At 42.6% G+C, this 15691-nt stretch overlaps 1 protein-coding gene across 1 annotated transcript; it reads right to left on the reverse strand.

Moving 5' to 3' along the window:
• Nucleotides 1–556: 556 nt before the first annotated feature.
• On the reverse strand, nt 557–15321 carry klf15 (Kruppel-like factor 15). Its single transcript, XM_024006511.2, has 3 exons — nt 15133–15321; nt 11730–13005; nt 557–5259 (listed from the first exon to the last, which is right to left on the reverse strand). The coding sequence occupies exons 2-3, from the start codon at nt 12917–12919 to the stop codon at nt 5091–5093; spliced, it is 1359 nt and encodes a 452-aa protein (XP_023862279.1). The 5' UTR covers nt 12920–13005; nt 15133–15321; the 3' UTR covers nt 557–5090.
• Nucleotides 15322–15691: the final 370 nt, after the last annotated feature.

Genomic DNA, 15691 nt, shown 5'->3' on the forward strand with positions numbered 1-15691 from the left:
TTAACAGGGTTGACCGTAACAGGGTTGACCGTAACAGGGTTGACGATTTCTTCTTAAACAGCCATGAATCCCCTTGTGACAGGGGGAATGGAAGCTTGTTGTGTGCAACAGGGATTGGCAATCGAATGCAAGCTTCACAAAAAAATAAGAAATTGTAAAAATATTTCGAGCCTGTCTATCTATGGATAACAGTGTTGACGTGCTATGCTCAACCTGCTCAATTTTTCACCACAAAACACCAGAAAATTGCCATAAAGAGTAGAACCAGCTCACCTGCTTACTCTATGATTTATTAGATGTAAAAAAAATGTTTATAATTTTATTCTTTAGAAGGAATAGTTTCACCATATTAAAATTAGATTTCAGTTCACATAACAGGGTTTACCTTATAATGAAGGACAGATGTAAATGAATCCCTAATCACATGGAATAAATACTAATCTTCAGAAATGACTTTGTTAAAGCAACAAAATAATTTGGTATTTACAATGATGGTGAAATTTGGGAGAAATGTTGGGATTAAGTGGGTTAAAACATTCCAAGAAGTGACACAGGGTTGACGGAGGGACAGATTTATTGAATTCTCCATGTGGTCTATATTAAAGGTCACTTCGTTTAATATAACATGCTTTTAAAATTCAATATTGGTGCATAATTTCTACATAAAATATCAAAGGACGCAAAAGGCACCCAGAGGTCTCCTACGCCTCAGATCAACACAGTGGTGTCTGAACATCAAGCAGAATGACAACACTTCCTTTGTATAGCCTGAAGACAGGAACAGGGCTGAAGATACTAGGCCTGAAATCAGAATGGCCCCCAAACAGATGTCTTGAATTAAGTCCTCCTGCATCCCAGAATGCCTCTAAACCATAGCGGCTCATAAATCAATGTGGGCTACATAAATAACAGCATCATATAGTCAGGCGTGCTCTCTCTGTTTATACAGAATGACTCAGCAAATGTGTGGCTGGCAAACATGCCTGCAGTGAGACCCATCCAGCCTCCCATTAAAGAAGTAGTTAAATGCACATAGGGACAAGGAGAGAGAGCATGAGAGAGTGGGAGAAAACGAGTGAGTGCTCAATGAATGCTTGCCATATGGTCTACATCTTATTCTGGCATTCCTCGAGTTTTCCAGCTTAATAAAGTTTCTTGTCTAGCTTTAAAAAATGTTTTTCCAACCAACTCACTCGGAAGCAAGGGTATCAAACAAACCTGAAAACAAAAGCTTATTTGAGAAACCAAACGGTCCACTGGAGAGACCCATGGCCATAAAGGGTAATAAAAGCATATCACTGTACCCTTGTGTTGTTTGACTGTTTTCCCCCTGTTGGTAGTGTAATAGCAGATTATGATGAATGCTACAGATAAAGAGTAGGCGTCACAGTGATAGAAAGCAGGGAGTCATGCAAAAATGGAATGACAACAACGGACCTTGCATCAATGACCACGGATTATTTTTGGACAACAAAGCTCTAACTAGACCAAATATGGGAAAAAGCATAACTACTTTATGTTTTGGGTTTGGTTTATTTGTAAATGCATCTTAACGTAGAACAAAGAAAAATATATGATATCTATATAATATATCATTAATTGTCATTATGTACACTTCTTTACATATTTTGCACTAGAAATGTACACAATCCCAGAAATGATAAGAATAATATTTCTGTTTCTTTTAGATGCATATCTAGCGACAGTATATACATACATTCATGGGTTAAAATAACACAGTTTTTACAAAAAGCCTTTCAAATTGAATGGGAGGAATGCATCCCTATAAGCATACTGTTCTCCCTATACCTCGTAGGTTCAGAAGTTGATAATACATAAAAGACATGCCATCATAGACAGTGCAGTTTTTGCAGAGGGAAAAGAAAACACAAATACTGTGTTTATAATGGTTTTTCGTTTCCCCCCCCCCTATCTAAGCCAATCACGTGTCAGCTGCAGGCAAGAAGGGTGACTACGGCCATGTGCATCGGAGAGATTTCTATGACCATTTCCTGTCACGTGTTCAAGAGTAAAGTAACTCATAAATAGCACCATGCAATTCCAGTTCTTATCCACCACATTCAATCCCTCAGGAGCCTTGGCTTACTTAACACTGCTATCAATGTGAAGTAGAAGTCACTGTTGGAAGGCTATAGGTTTGTTCCAGTACCAGGTGTTGATGACACGAGGCAGACCATTGTGTTGATATTGAGGAGACAGTGAACTCAGGCTAGTGAAGCTAGAATCCCTAAAAAACATAGTTCAACTGTTTTACTGAAAACATTGATTACACTGACATTGATTTCATGGATTGGGTCCTTCATTGCTCCTACACCAGCATTGTATGGAACTGTACATTGATCGACTGTCACTGACACTGACATACACACATATGTTCTGATTGACATGCTCATATTGGTGTACAGTATAGAAGATGGCAGACATTCAATGCTCATGTGCTATGGAGATTTTGTACAGCCACCAACTAAGTGCTATAATTATGTTCAAACAGATCCTCTGTACTCAGTTGAGATATTGGCCCCAAAGGACATATGGTGCCTTCGGAAAGTATTCAGACCCCTTGACTTTTTCCACATTTTGTTACGTTATTCGAAAAATGATAAAAATATTTTCCCCCTCAATCTACACACAATACCCCATAATGACAAAGCAAAACCATGTTAATAAAACATTTAAAAACTGAAATATTACATTTACATAAGTATTCAGACCCTTTACTCAGTACTTTGTTAAAGCACCTTTGGCAGCGATTACAGCCTCGTGTTCTTGTATGATGCTACAAGAATGGCATACCTGTCTTTGGGGAGGTTCTCCCATTCTTCTCTGCAGATTCTATCAAGCTCTGTCAGGCCGGATTGGGAGCATTGCTGCACAGGTATTTACAGGTCTCTCCAGATATGTTCAATCAGGTTCAAGTCCAGGCTCTAGCTGGGCCACTCAAGGACATTCAGAGACTTGTCCCAAAGCCACTCCTGTGTTGTTTTGGCTGTGTGCTTAGGGTCGTTGTCCTGTTGGAAAGTAAACCTTAGCCCCCAGTCTGAGGTCCTGAGCGCTCTGGAGCAGGTTTTCATCAAGGATCTCTATACTTTGCGCTGTTCATCTTTGCCTTGATCCTGACTAGTCTCCCAGTCCCTGAAACTGAAAAACACCCCCACAGCATGATTCTGCCACAACCATGCTTCACCGTAGTGATGGTGCCAGGTTTCCTCCAGACGTGACGCTTGACTTTCATGCCAAAGAGTTCAATCTTGGTTTCATCAGACCAGAGAACCTGGTTTCTCATGGTCTGAGAGTCTTTAGGTGCCTTTTGGCAAACTCCTAGTGGGCTGTCATGTGCCTTTTACTGAGGAGTGGCATCCATCTGGCCTCTCATAAAGGCCTGATTGGTAGAGTGCTGCAGAGATGGTTGTCCTTCTGGAAGGTTCTCCCATCCCCACAGAGGAACTCTAGAGCTTTATCAGAGTGAATATCATGTTCTTGGTCACCTCCCTGACCAAGGCCCTTCTCCCCTGATTGCTCAGTTTGGCCAGGTGGCCAGCTCTAGGAAGAGTCTTGGTGGTTCCAAACTTCTTCCATATAAGAATGATGAAGGCCACTCTGTTCTTGGGGACCTTCAATGCTGCAGAAATGTTGGGGTATCCTTCCCCAGATCTGTGCCTCGACACAATCCTGTCTCGGAGCTCTACGGACAATTCCTTCGACCTCATGGCTTGGTTTTTGCTCTGACATGCACTGTCAACTATGGGACCTTATATAGACAACTGTGTGCCTTTCCAAATCATGTCCAATCAATTGAATTTACCACAGGTGGACTCTAATCAAGTTGTAGAATAATTTCAAGGATGATCAATGGAAACAGGATGCACCTGAGCTCAATTGTGAGTCTCATAGCAAAGGGTCAGAATACTTAAGTAAATACGGTATTTCTGTATTTCTACATTTGCAAAAATGTCTAAAAACCTGTTTTCGCTTCGCCATTACGGGGTATTGTGTGTGTGTAGATTGCTGAGGATTTTTTTTTATTTAATCAATTTTAGAATAAGGCTGTAATGTAACAAAATGTGGAAAAAGATCAGGGGGTCTGAATACTTTCCGAAGGCACTGCATTCTTACAAGGCCAGACACGTGGATGACATTATGATATTCAAATAGCATGAGCTTCAAGAGTCACGGACATAACACACATTCAACTAAATAAAAAATAACATCTCCTCCAGCTAACGTATACAAATATACAAAAAGAAAACATACAATTATTCAGTACTGATCAAAAGGCCAGTCGGTTCACATATAAACAACGCACCATAAAACAATGTGCGCATTTCCTTTTTGTTGCACCTCGTTGTACGGCAGTTGGCTGTTCACTGTTAGCTGTTAGCTGATCCACATGCCTTTTACCTGGCACGAGTCATCATAGTGCTCCTGTAATGAAAATAGGAGACAGCATCCTCCACATTTTGCCAGTAGCTTATAATGGCATGATCCTGATAATGATCAGTAGTTCAACATGAACATTTGAGTATTAATATAAATGTTTTGGTTTAAAGAACTACGTAGTAAAAGTTTAAAACTCCCTTGGCGATGAGAAGAAGGAATGTTGATGCATTAATTATAGGCAGGTACATCAACAACAATTAATTCAAACCTCAGTGTAAAAATACTTTGCATAACAAAACTTCTTTTCGATTCTCAAATGTTATCTTTAAAATTTGACAAAACCCCCAAAATGAAAGAAAAGCTATTTACAAGACGTAATACACCTGTGAAGATGTCATGTCAAGTAAGAGTTTTTGTTTTGTATCACCCAATAAATTATCACAGGACCACCAACGTGCGTCACACAATCTTGCACAAACACACACACATAAACAAACAAAACATTCAAACACTCTCTCTCTTAACCGTTGTTTGAACGTTCAGTCCCACTGTCCCCTCTGCTACATGCCCTCTCCCACATTCATTCCTCCAACTCTCTCTCTCACACAAATATCCTCTCCTTGTCTCTCTGTGTGTCCCCTGGCGTGGCCTCAGTCTAGCAGGATATGGGGGGGGGGGGGGGGTCAGCAGGGTCAGTTTGCGGAGCGCACAGTCCTGCTGCTTCGTGGAAAGCGGTGGACTTTGATGTGTTTGGACAGGTGATCGCTGCGGGCAAACTTCTTCTCGCAAACAGGACACTGGTAAGGCTTCACTCCAGAATGGGAGCGCCGGTGTCTGGAGAGTTCGTCTGACCTCGAGAACCTGAGAGACAGACAGACCAAGAGCACAAAAGACATGAGTCCTATATCAGTGCAACTGCTTGCCATAACACCCTGAGATTTAAAAAAAGCCCCCTCTCTCTGTCTGACTACACCAGAACACAACACAGGATAAAGGATCTTTCCAACACTCTTCAAAAAAAGAGTTTTACCCATATTATAGCTCTACCCATATTTGGGTTTAACACATCTTCACAGAAAAGTCAAACAGATCTGTTTTTGGTCTTCACTCTAATCCCTGGGTAAAGGGTTAACTCATTACTCATGACAGACTCTCTCTGTGTGTGTGTGTGTGTGTGTGTGTGTGTGTGTGTGTGTGTGTGTGTGTGTGTGTGTGTTGAGGCTGTTTAATCTGGAACAGGGGATTGATTTCCTAACACATCGCGAGCATGCCCTTTTCCCAGGAAGGTGTTAATTCCCAATGGTAACATACTGATTAAAGAGATTTTAAGTAATTCCTAGACATTCATTCCATTGACATTGACCATGAACCATGTTGCAACTGTGCTATTGAGATTAAATAAAAGGATCCCTGCAAGATACGTGGTAATATGGCTACATACACACATGGAATAGTAGGTGCTACACATACTGTATATAACATGGTAGTAAAATGGTTACGTATGACTAGGCTACATTAGCAACAGAGGATCGCCTGTATGGGCCTGTATGGGCAGAAGTACGTCTAAAACAAATACTGTATGCCACTGTATGTAAACTAGATAAGTGGTTCTGGGCATGAAGATCGTGAGGTACATTTTTCTTACATTAGGAAACCTCATTGTAATACTATTATATTACTTATGTACTATACGTTATGCGTCAGTACCCTCTATACCCCAAAGCTGATATTGTTCTATAACTCCTTCATGTTGAGACATGATTCAGACATTCAGTTGTCTTTGACCGAAACTCAGCCTCACCTTGTCCTCTAAGATAATAAGCCTTACCTTTAGGACTGTAACTGAAGGGGCCACAAAAGGGACCCAACAAACTATCTCTTCCTGGATTTTGATATGAAGTATTTCCCTGTAGGAAACTGTAAGGCTATTTTATATACAAGTCAATAGTTTGAACACACCGACTCATTCAAGGTTATTTTTTTTATTTTTTACTATTTTCTACATTGTACAATAATAGTGAATCATGTAGTAACCAATAAAGTGTCAAACAAATCTAAGTATTTTTTAGATTCTTCAAAGTAGCCACCCTTTGCCTTGATGACAGCTTTGCAAACTCTTGGCATTCTCTCAACCAGCTTCACCTGGAATGCTTTTCCAACAGTCTTAAAGGAGTTCCCACATATGCTGAGCACTTGTTGGCTGCTTCTCCTTCACTCTGCGGTCCAACTCATCCCAAACCATKTCAATTGGGTTGAGGTCGGGTGATTGTGGAGGCCAGCCCATCTGATGCAGCACTCCATCACTCTCCTTCTTGGTCAAATAGCTCTTACACAGCCTGGAGGTGTGTTGGGTCATTGTCCTGTTGATAAACAAATGATAGTCCCACTAAGCGCAAACCAGATGGGATGGCGTATCGCTGCAGAATGCTGTGGTAGCCATGCACATTAAATGTGCCTTGAATTCTAAATACATCACTGACAGTGTCACCAGCAAAGCACGCCCACACCATCACACCTCCTCCTCCATGCTTCACGGTGGGAAAACCACATGCGGAGATCATCTGTTCACCTACTCTGCGTCTCACAAAGACACGGCGGTTGGAACCAAAAATCTCAAATTTGGACTCATCAGACCAAAGGACAGATTTCCACCGGTCTAATGTCCATTGCTCATCTTTCTAGGCCCAAGCAAGTATTTTCTTCTTATTGGTGTCCTTTAGTAGTGGTTTCTTTGCAGCAATTCGACTATGAAGGCCTGATTCACCCAGTCTCCTCTGAATAGTTGATGTTGAGATGTGTCTGTTACTTGAACTCTATGAAGCATTTATTTGGGCTGCAATTTCTGAGGCTGGTAACTCTAATGAACTTATTCTCTGCAGCAGAGGTAACTCTGGGTATTCCATTCCTGTGGAGGTCCTCTTGAGAGACAGTTTCATCATAGCGCTTGATGGTTTATGCGACTGCACTTGAAGAAACTTTCAAAGTTCTTGAAGTTTTCCGTATTGACTGACCTTCATGTCTTAAAGTAATGATGGACTGTCGTTTCTCTTTGCTTATTTGAGCTGTTCTTGACATAATACGGACTTGGTCTTTTACCAAATAGGGCTTTCTTCTGTATACCAACCCTACCTTGTCAAATCACAACTGATTGTCTCAAATGCATAAGAAGGAAAGAAATTCCACAAATTAACTTTTAATAAGGCACACCTGTTAACTGAAATGCATTCCAGGTGACTACCACATGATGCTGTTTTAGAGTACGCTAAGAGTGTGCAAAGCTGTCATCAAGGCAAAGGGTGGCTACTTTGAAGAATCTCCAATATAAAATACATTTTGGTTTGTTTAACACTTTTTGGTTACTATATGATTCCATATGTGTTATTTCATAGTTTTGATGTCTTCACTATTATTCTACAATGGAGAAAATTGTAAAAATAAAGAAAAACCCTGGAATGAGTAGGTGTGTCCAAACTTTTGACTGGTACTGTAACTGCTATATGAAACTATGTTATATAAGCAGTGGTTTGGAGGTGATGGAGGTTGGGCTTATGACAGTAAGGCTGCTTGTGGAGCTCCTGTGGGGCAGGGTGGGACACCCAGGCATGGGGAGGGGAGCCATGATTCCCATCACCTCCACAGCTCAGTTAGGCTACACTCTGGCTCTGTTCGAGCTTGTCCCTGATCTCAGCCCTGTAGCATACAGTAATTACTGATAAGAGCTGGCAAAGGCCAAAAGGAGGGGACTTACTGTGGTGAATTACAAGAACTACCAGTAAATGTGTCCTAAACTCTTTCCTGTAAACATAATGTACAAACACACTCATGAATGAACACAGATTCCAGTCCACAGTGAGGGACAGTGTTACTCCAGCCACCCTTGTCATAGACTGTTCTCTCTGCTACCGCACGGACGGCAAGCGATAACGGAGCGCCAAGTCTAGCTCAAAGATGTTCCTAAATAACTTCTACCACCAAGCCATAAGACTCCTGAACAGCTAATCAAATGGCTACCCAGACTATTTGCATTGACCCCCCCAGCTGGAATGCTGCTGCTACTCTCTGTTATTATCAATGCATAGTCACTTTAATAACTACATGTACATATTACCTCAATTACCTCGACACCAGTGCCCCCGTACCGGTACCCCCTGTATATAGCCCCGCTATTGTTATTTACTTCTGCTCTTTAATCATTTGTTATTCTTATCTCTTACTTTTTTTTAGGTCTTTTCTTAAAACTGCATTGTTGGTTAAGGGCTTGTAACATGTGACAAATAAAACTTGATTTGATTTGTTACAGTGACTCATGTAAGTCCACAGGGAGGGACAGGGTTACTGTAACTCATGTAAATCCACAGGGAGGGACAGTGTTACTGTAACTCATGTAAGTCCACAGGGAGGGACAGTGTTACCTGTAACTCATGTAAGTCCACAGGGAGGGACAGTGTTACTGTAACTCATGTGTCCACAGGAGGGACAGTGGTTACTGTAACTCATGTAAGTCCACAGGAGGGACAGTGTTACTGTAACTCATGTAAGTCCACAGGGAGGACAGTTTTACTGTAACTCATGTAAGTCCACAGGAGGGACAGTTACTGACTCATGTAAGTCCACAGGGAGGACAGTGTTACTGTAACACATGTAAGTCCACAGGAGGGACAATTTTACAGTGACTCATGAAAGTCCACAGGGAGGGACAGGTTACTGTAACTCATGTAAGTCCACAGGGAGGACAGTGTTACTGTAACTCATGTAAGTCCACAGGGAGGGACAGTGTTACTGTAACTCATGTAAGTCCACGGAGGGACAGTGTTACTGTATCATGTAAGATCCACAGGGAGGGACAGTGTTACTGTAAATCATGTAAGTCCACAGGGAGGACAATTTTCAGACTCATGTAAGTCCACAGGAGGACAGGGTTACTGTAACTCATGTAAGTCCACAGGGAGGGACAGTGTTACTGTAACTCATGTAAGTCCACAGGGAGGGACAGGGTTACTTAACTCATGTAAGTCCACAGGGAGGGACAGGTTACTGTAACTCATGTAAGTCCACAGGGAGGGACAGTGTTACTGTAACTCATGTAAATCCACAGGGAGGACAGTGTACTGTAACTCATGTAAGTCCACGGGAGGGACAGTGTTACTGTAACTCATGTAAAGTCCACAGGGAGTAACATCTTTACAGTGACTCATGTAAGTCCACAGGGAGGAACAGTTTTACAGTGACTCATGTAAGTCCACAGGGAGGGACAGTGTTACTGTAACTCAGTGCATGCGTATGAAGGCTCCTCAATTTTGCTAAACGATAACAACTTCAGCCAACTACATAAGAAGTTCCAATTGCACACAACTATCCAGCTCTTGGGACCTTCATTAAGCTACAATTACAGAATCCCGTATGCAGCAACCCCAAAGCACTTTAGTTCAAAATTTGAAGAATGGACACTAAGGAACACTATATTCATATCTTATTTTTTTTTAAACTTTTTACTGTAAGTTGAACCGGGTACAAAAACAAGACAAACCCTTTTTTCAGAGCGTCATGGTGTTTTCACAATAAACGGTTTGGGTTCAAACATACTGTCCACTAGTAACACCATACCAATGTTCCCCTGCAACTCTGTACCGACGTGAAAGTGTGAGTACAACAGCTTAAATGTGTTTGTGCCTGTCTATGCTTGCCTGCATGCATGTACAGTATATATTTTGTGTGTGATAAAATGCAAAAAGGATCCACAGCTTTATAGTACATGTGTCATTTGGTTTTATGGACATGAAGAGAATCAGAGGAATGTCAAAAACACTTTCTTTCATTTCAACTCAAGTCACTGAAATTGCAGATGGCTGGAGGGGCATATTTCCCAAGCTCACTTCCATTTCCTGACCAGGACGGCGTAAGGAGGACGGTTCCCTCAGACAGAGAGCAGCCTCTGAAGGCCACACTGTGCCCTGGGGGAGGTGTGTGGATACAACAGGCCCAGGGCAGTCCTGTCCCAGGGCAGACTGCTGAGCACTGTCAATCTTATCAGACTGGAGAACCAGCTATTGTTTAGTGTTTAGTTGTGCAACTGTGTCAGGTGAAGAGGTTAGGGAGATGGATTTAAGACCAAAGGGCTGCAAGTTCATGGTCCATACAATAGGTTGAACTTTGGTTGTTGAAGAATTAACTGGATGTTGGATTTCCTATTTGTGGGATTACATATCTGGCTGGTGAATGAATGATATGCAGGTTGATGTTTATTGTCATGAGTCTTGTCCTGGTGGTCCTGAGTGATTTCCTCTTAGTTAGGCCAGCTGCCATGTCAAAATTGGCTATATTGTAAAAATTCATGAAAACAAAAATGGGTGTTTTGGTCTTAATTTAAGGTTACGCATTAGGGTTAGCAGGGTAGTTACGGTTAGGGTTAAGGTTTGGTTTAAAATCTAATTTGATAACTTTGTGGCTGTGCCAGCTAGTGACCACTCTGCAGAGCTGCCTCCAGAACAAGATTCATGACGAAAAACACTAAACTGCGAATAATATGGGATAAATGCATGCTTTATGCTTGCTGAGTGAGTGGAAACAAAGAAACGTGCTTAAAACTCCTTTGGCGAATATTAGGTTATGGATTATAATCTAATTAGTATGCCAGAAAGTCAGTCAAAGTGCTGCTTGCTACCAAAACTTTTATATCTTGATTCTGCAAGTGTGCAACAGAGTGCAGATAGAGAGCAAACAGAGAGACAGCTACTGTAGAGGGAGCAAAGTCTGCCCGCACTTCAAAGGCCTTAATCTAATCTCAAACTCTGCAATAGAAGAAAACACACCGATATGGAGACAACGAGAGAGCATGAGAAGAGAACAAATTATATATGGATTTTATATGAGGGAAAATAATCATTTTAGTTCTTCATCATATCCAATCAAAATGGCGTAAATCTTAATGATATTTTCTCTGAAAATTCAGCTCTGTGTTTTGCAAAACAGCTGCAGGGATTGACTTTGAATGGAATCATATTTCTCTCTGGTAATCAGCCAGCAAAGGAAGTTGATAACCATGTTAACTTCTGTGAAGAATTGACTCATCTCAGATAATACAACCACAGTCAACAGAGATGGTTGCATACTCTGTTGCTTCTGCAACTAAAACATGGACTGGTGTCCCTAAACTGTCATTCCTGGATGGACCATCACAATTGATAGCTGAACATCAACTCTGCTGCACTAACTGTCACTCCTGGACTTCACTTTGAACACACAGTGCATATAGTCACATGAATAACCCCACACAGGGTATACCTGTGAAGTCTGACTCTAACCCAACCTATAACGTGCTTGAACCCACTCACCTCCATCCACAGCCAGGCCAGGTGCAGGCAAAGGGCTTCTCCCCCGTGTGCCTCCTCAGGTGGGCCTTCAGGTGGCTGCTCTTAGTGTACATCTTGGCACATCCAGGGAAAGTGCACTTATGCATTTTTATAAGGTCCGCTACCGAGCTCTTCTGGAACTTCTGTCCTCCCACCAGGATCCCTGCAGCCTGGCCACCTGCAAGCCCACCCTCCCCGGGACCCAGGGGCTTGGCGGCTATGGGTACGGGTGCGATGCGCACAAATTTGGAAGATGTGCCATTGAGATTAGCTGGGGACATCAGCTGGGGCACCAGGGCAAAAGTCTGGCCCTGGATGTTGACCAGGAGCTGGGCGATTTTGATGTCTGAGGTGGGCTGGGTGGTCTGCTGTGATACTGGTGTTGGTATCGCACCTGGGATTGGCTCTTGCTTAATCTGGATTGGTTGAATCTGCAGGATGACAGGCGGCACACCGGACCCCTCTACTGATGCTGGTGTCCCAGCACTGTCTTCCTGTTTAATCCCACTACAAACGTTGGAGTCTGTTATCGGGGATGTTGGTGTGTGTTTGGTCTCTGTGGTGAGGTCAGTAGCACCGGCAACAGGTACTGTTTGGTCTGAGTGCGCTAGCCCAGGCACTGACCCTGTCACCTGACTGTTTACATCCAACATCCCACCCTCGCAAGCCTCATTCTTCAACGCCACCACCTCCATATTCTCCTCCAGGAACTCCTCTATCTCCTCCAGGGTGGGCTGAAACAGCAGCCCTATGTGATCATCCAGGTCCGCTGGGAACTCAGGGAATTCAAAGCACTCCTCTTTAGTTGGTGGAGACAGGCGGTCCCTCTTTGACTCCCATGCTAGACCCATGGGGAGGATGGGTGGTACTGAGGGGGATAGAGAGGGAGTAACTACACGTCTCAGTGTGGCCTGGGAGAGCAGGAAGTCCAGGAGACCGTCCTGGCTCTCTCCACTGCTGCTGCTGCTGCCGTAGCTGGAACCTAGGACCTGGGACTCAGGGCTGGAGCAGGAGCGAGCGCTGGACGAGTCACTCAGGTCATCCTCTGAGAACGGGGAGGACAGCGCCTGGTAGACACCCGTGTCTGTCACCATGTCCGATGCGTGATGGTCTGCCGGAGAGTTGGCGTAATACATGAAGGTCTCCTCGCCCATCGGCAAGTGATCCACCATTCCTGACCTGAGCCAGTCACAGCTCTGCTAGCTCCCCTCTGGTTTATACTAGTTATAAGTGTATGATTCAGTTTCTCCTCTTCTCCCTAGAACAGAGGAATAGATGTCCATCATGTGTGCAAAATGACATGGCAATGGAGAAAATTACAAGAAAGAGAGATCATGTTATCCTCCGCTAACAACAATAACTCAAGAGTCATAAGGATAGTTATATAGCACTTCTATAACACTCCCTCTTGCACGAGCCTGCCTGGGGGTTTAGAACAGCTTTTCCCAACTCCAGTCCTCCAGTACCCCTAACAGCACACATTTTTGTTGTAGCCCAAGACAAGCACACCTGATTCAACTTGTCAGCTAATCATCAAGCCCTCAATGATCTGAATCTGGTGAGTTTGTCCAGGGCTAAAACAAGCATGTGTGTTGATGGGGGTACTTGAGGAGCTGTGAACAACTGGTTTAGACAGTAAATATCAGCTGGCCAGCTGGGGGTTAATGAGTTCTTATTAAACCTCCGCTTGGGCATGGAGCAATGCCACTGAACTTTATTTTGTTGATTTTTTTTGTTTTTTTATGAGTTGTTTTGCATGTCAGGAGTGTCCTTATAGCCGTTCCCATTTAAAGAGTATGTTTCCACTTCACTTTCACATGTGGTCGTAAACCAAGGTCGAAAATAGATGACTACCACAATTGTCAAAGCGTTTCTTCTAGATATACAGGTAACTGACAAAATAAAGGAAACACCAACATAAAGTGTCTTAGCATTGGGCCACCATGAGCCAGAACAGCTTCAATGCACCTTGGCATGGTGGTGGAAAACTCTGTCTTGGCGCCGCTCCAGAATCTCCAATAAGTGTTTAATTGGGTTGAGATCTTGTGACTGAGACAGCCATAGCATATGGTTTACATAGTTTCAATGCTCAACAAACCATTCAGTGACCACTCGTGCTCTGTGGATGTCCCCCATAGCCATGGTAGCCAAAATAATGGCCCAAATAATAGCCTTCCCAGCATTTTCATAGATGAACCCAAGCATGATGGGATGTTAATTGCATAATTAAGTCAGGGACCACACTTGTGGTTGAAAGCACCTGCTTTCAATATAATTTGTATCCCTCATTTACTCAAGTGTTTCCATTATTTTTGGCAGTTACCTGTGTATCATTGCAATACTAGCCTAGTGTAATAGTAGGCCTAGTCTAATTCCCATAGGTTACTACAGGGCAGCCAACAGCTGCTGTCAACTTAACTTGTCGGCTTCAAATAATAGGCTTGCTTAAACCACACATTTCAGTGCATTTTATCATCAAGTGATGGGCAACTTATATTTCCACTATTCATTCAATAAGATTATTATATATGATAAGTGAGGATTTACATGGTGTATTTTATCTTCCAAGTAATATCCGCTTGGTATTTTCCTTGGGCAAATGTAAGAAAACTTGTCTGTAAAATCGCAGAGCTTTTGTTGGCAATGATTCTCTGCCATTGGCTTTAATCATTATTAAAACGTAACTGTATTACACTGTACTAAATGTGGGTGCTTGAAACTAGTTGAGCGCCCCCTTCCGTAGGCCTAGAGCCTTCAGTGATTTGACCGATAATAACCTGCACATCATATAAAAACGTTGACAGCGTTGACTTGGCTACAACCAATACTTTGAATGGATCGGGCTGGGTGCAATTAACTTCTGTCATACTAGTAGCCTATTTGAATAAACCAAAAACATTATTTAAAAGTACGTAGCAGATAAAATGGTAACAACTAGACAACTATGGTGTAGGCAATGTTAAAGAGATGTACATTGTAGGCCTAACCACATTGATAACATGTGACAGTCTCCCTCATTCCCTTTCTGTGAGAAACTTTTTTCTAGTTGAATGCAATAACCTATGCATCTAAAATATAGCCTATCCAAAGTAGTGCCATTTTGATGCGCATATCCACGGTGAAAAATGTGTCCTTACACTATACAGCGCACAGTATGTCCACATACTCAGCATAAGCCTGTACATTCGACGTAGCAGTTTCCCCCTACTGTGTGCGCCCCATAGGCAGAAAGCATAGAGCACCATGCGTCCTCTCGACATAAACATGTTGTAATGTCCAGTGCAGCGATGGCCGAGGGAGCGCACCGGAGGACGCACGCACCAATGCGTTTTCTACCATCACTTCCCATGTTAAACACTATTTAAGGCATCAATTATGCACTTACCTTTATGTATCGAGAGAATTTTTGTCCTTTCACCAAGTCTTAGTAAGAGATCACTTCTCCGGTGACGAGATGACGTCAATAGTCAATAGGGTTGTGGATAACCCCTTGAGAGGAGCTTCTCATCGCAATGCAGAGCGGTAGAGCTGGAGCTACGATCTACTGTGGTAGTAGTACACCGTTACATGATTGGTGCTGTGTAGCTTATAAGTAACATAAGGGGTTGGCAGTTGGTTTATGAAGGCTCGTCTGCTCTGCTCTTACTATTGGTTGACAACGCTTGGAGGCTGGGCTCCAAATTTGTCGTCAATAAACTCTCTACAGACAGACTCTGACCACGTTCACATCAACAGTTTTTATGCTAGTAAAGTCATACGGTATATATATAAAAATAACATTATGATGGAAACAGGAAGTTTCGGTACAATAATATAAATGCCGACAGATAATTAGTTTGTTCGACAGGTGGGCGCTTTTTGTGTGGGTAAAATGAATTCAAGTTTAAGTTTACTTCGATACAATGTTTTTTAAATGCATATTTGCGCATAAAGGCGTTTCCACC

The sequence above is a fragment of the Salvelinus sp. IW2-2015 genome, linkage group LG17 (genome assembly GCF_002910315.2).
Source record: "Salvelinus sp. IW2-2015 linkage group LG17, ASM291031v2, whole genome shotgun sequence".
NCBI classification, from domain to species: domain Eukaryota; kingdom Metazoa; phylum Chordata; class Actinopteri; order Salmoniformes; family Salmonidae; genus Salvelinus; species Salvelinus sp. IW2-2015.

Coding starts and splice junctions, on each gene's coding strand:
- klf15 (XM_024006511.2), bottom strand. CDS start 12,919: ATGGTGGATCACTTGCCGATGGGCGAGGAGACCTTCATGTATTACGCC. Junction 5,260..11,729: donor TGGCCTGGCTGTGGATGGAG/GTGAGTGGGTTC, acceptor TCTGTCTCTCAG/GTTCTCGAGGTCAGACGAAC.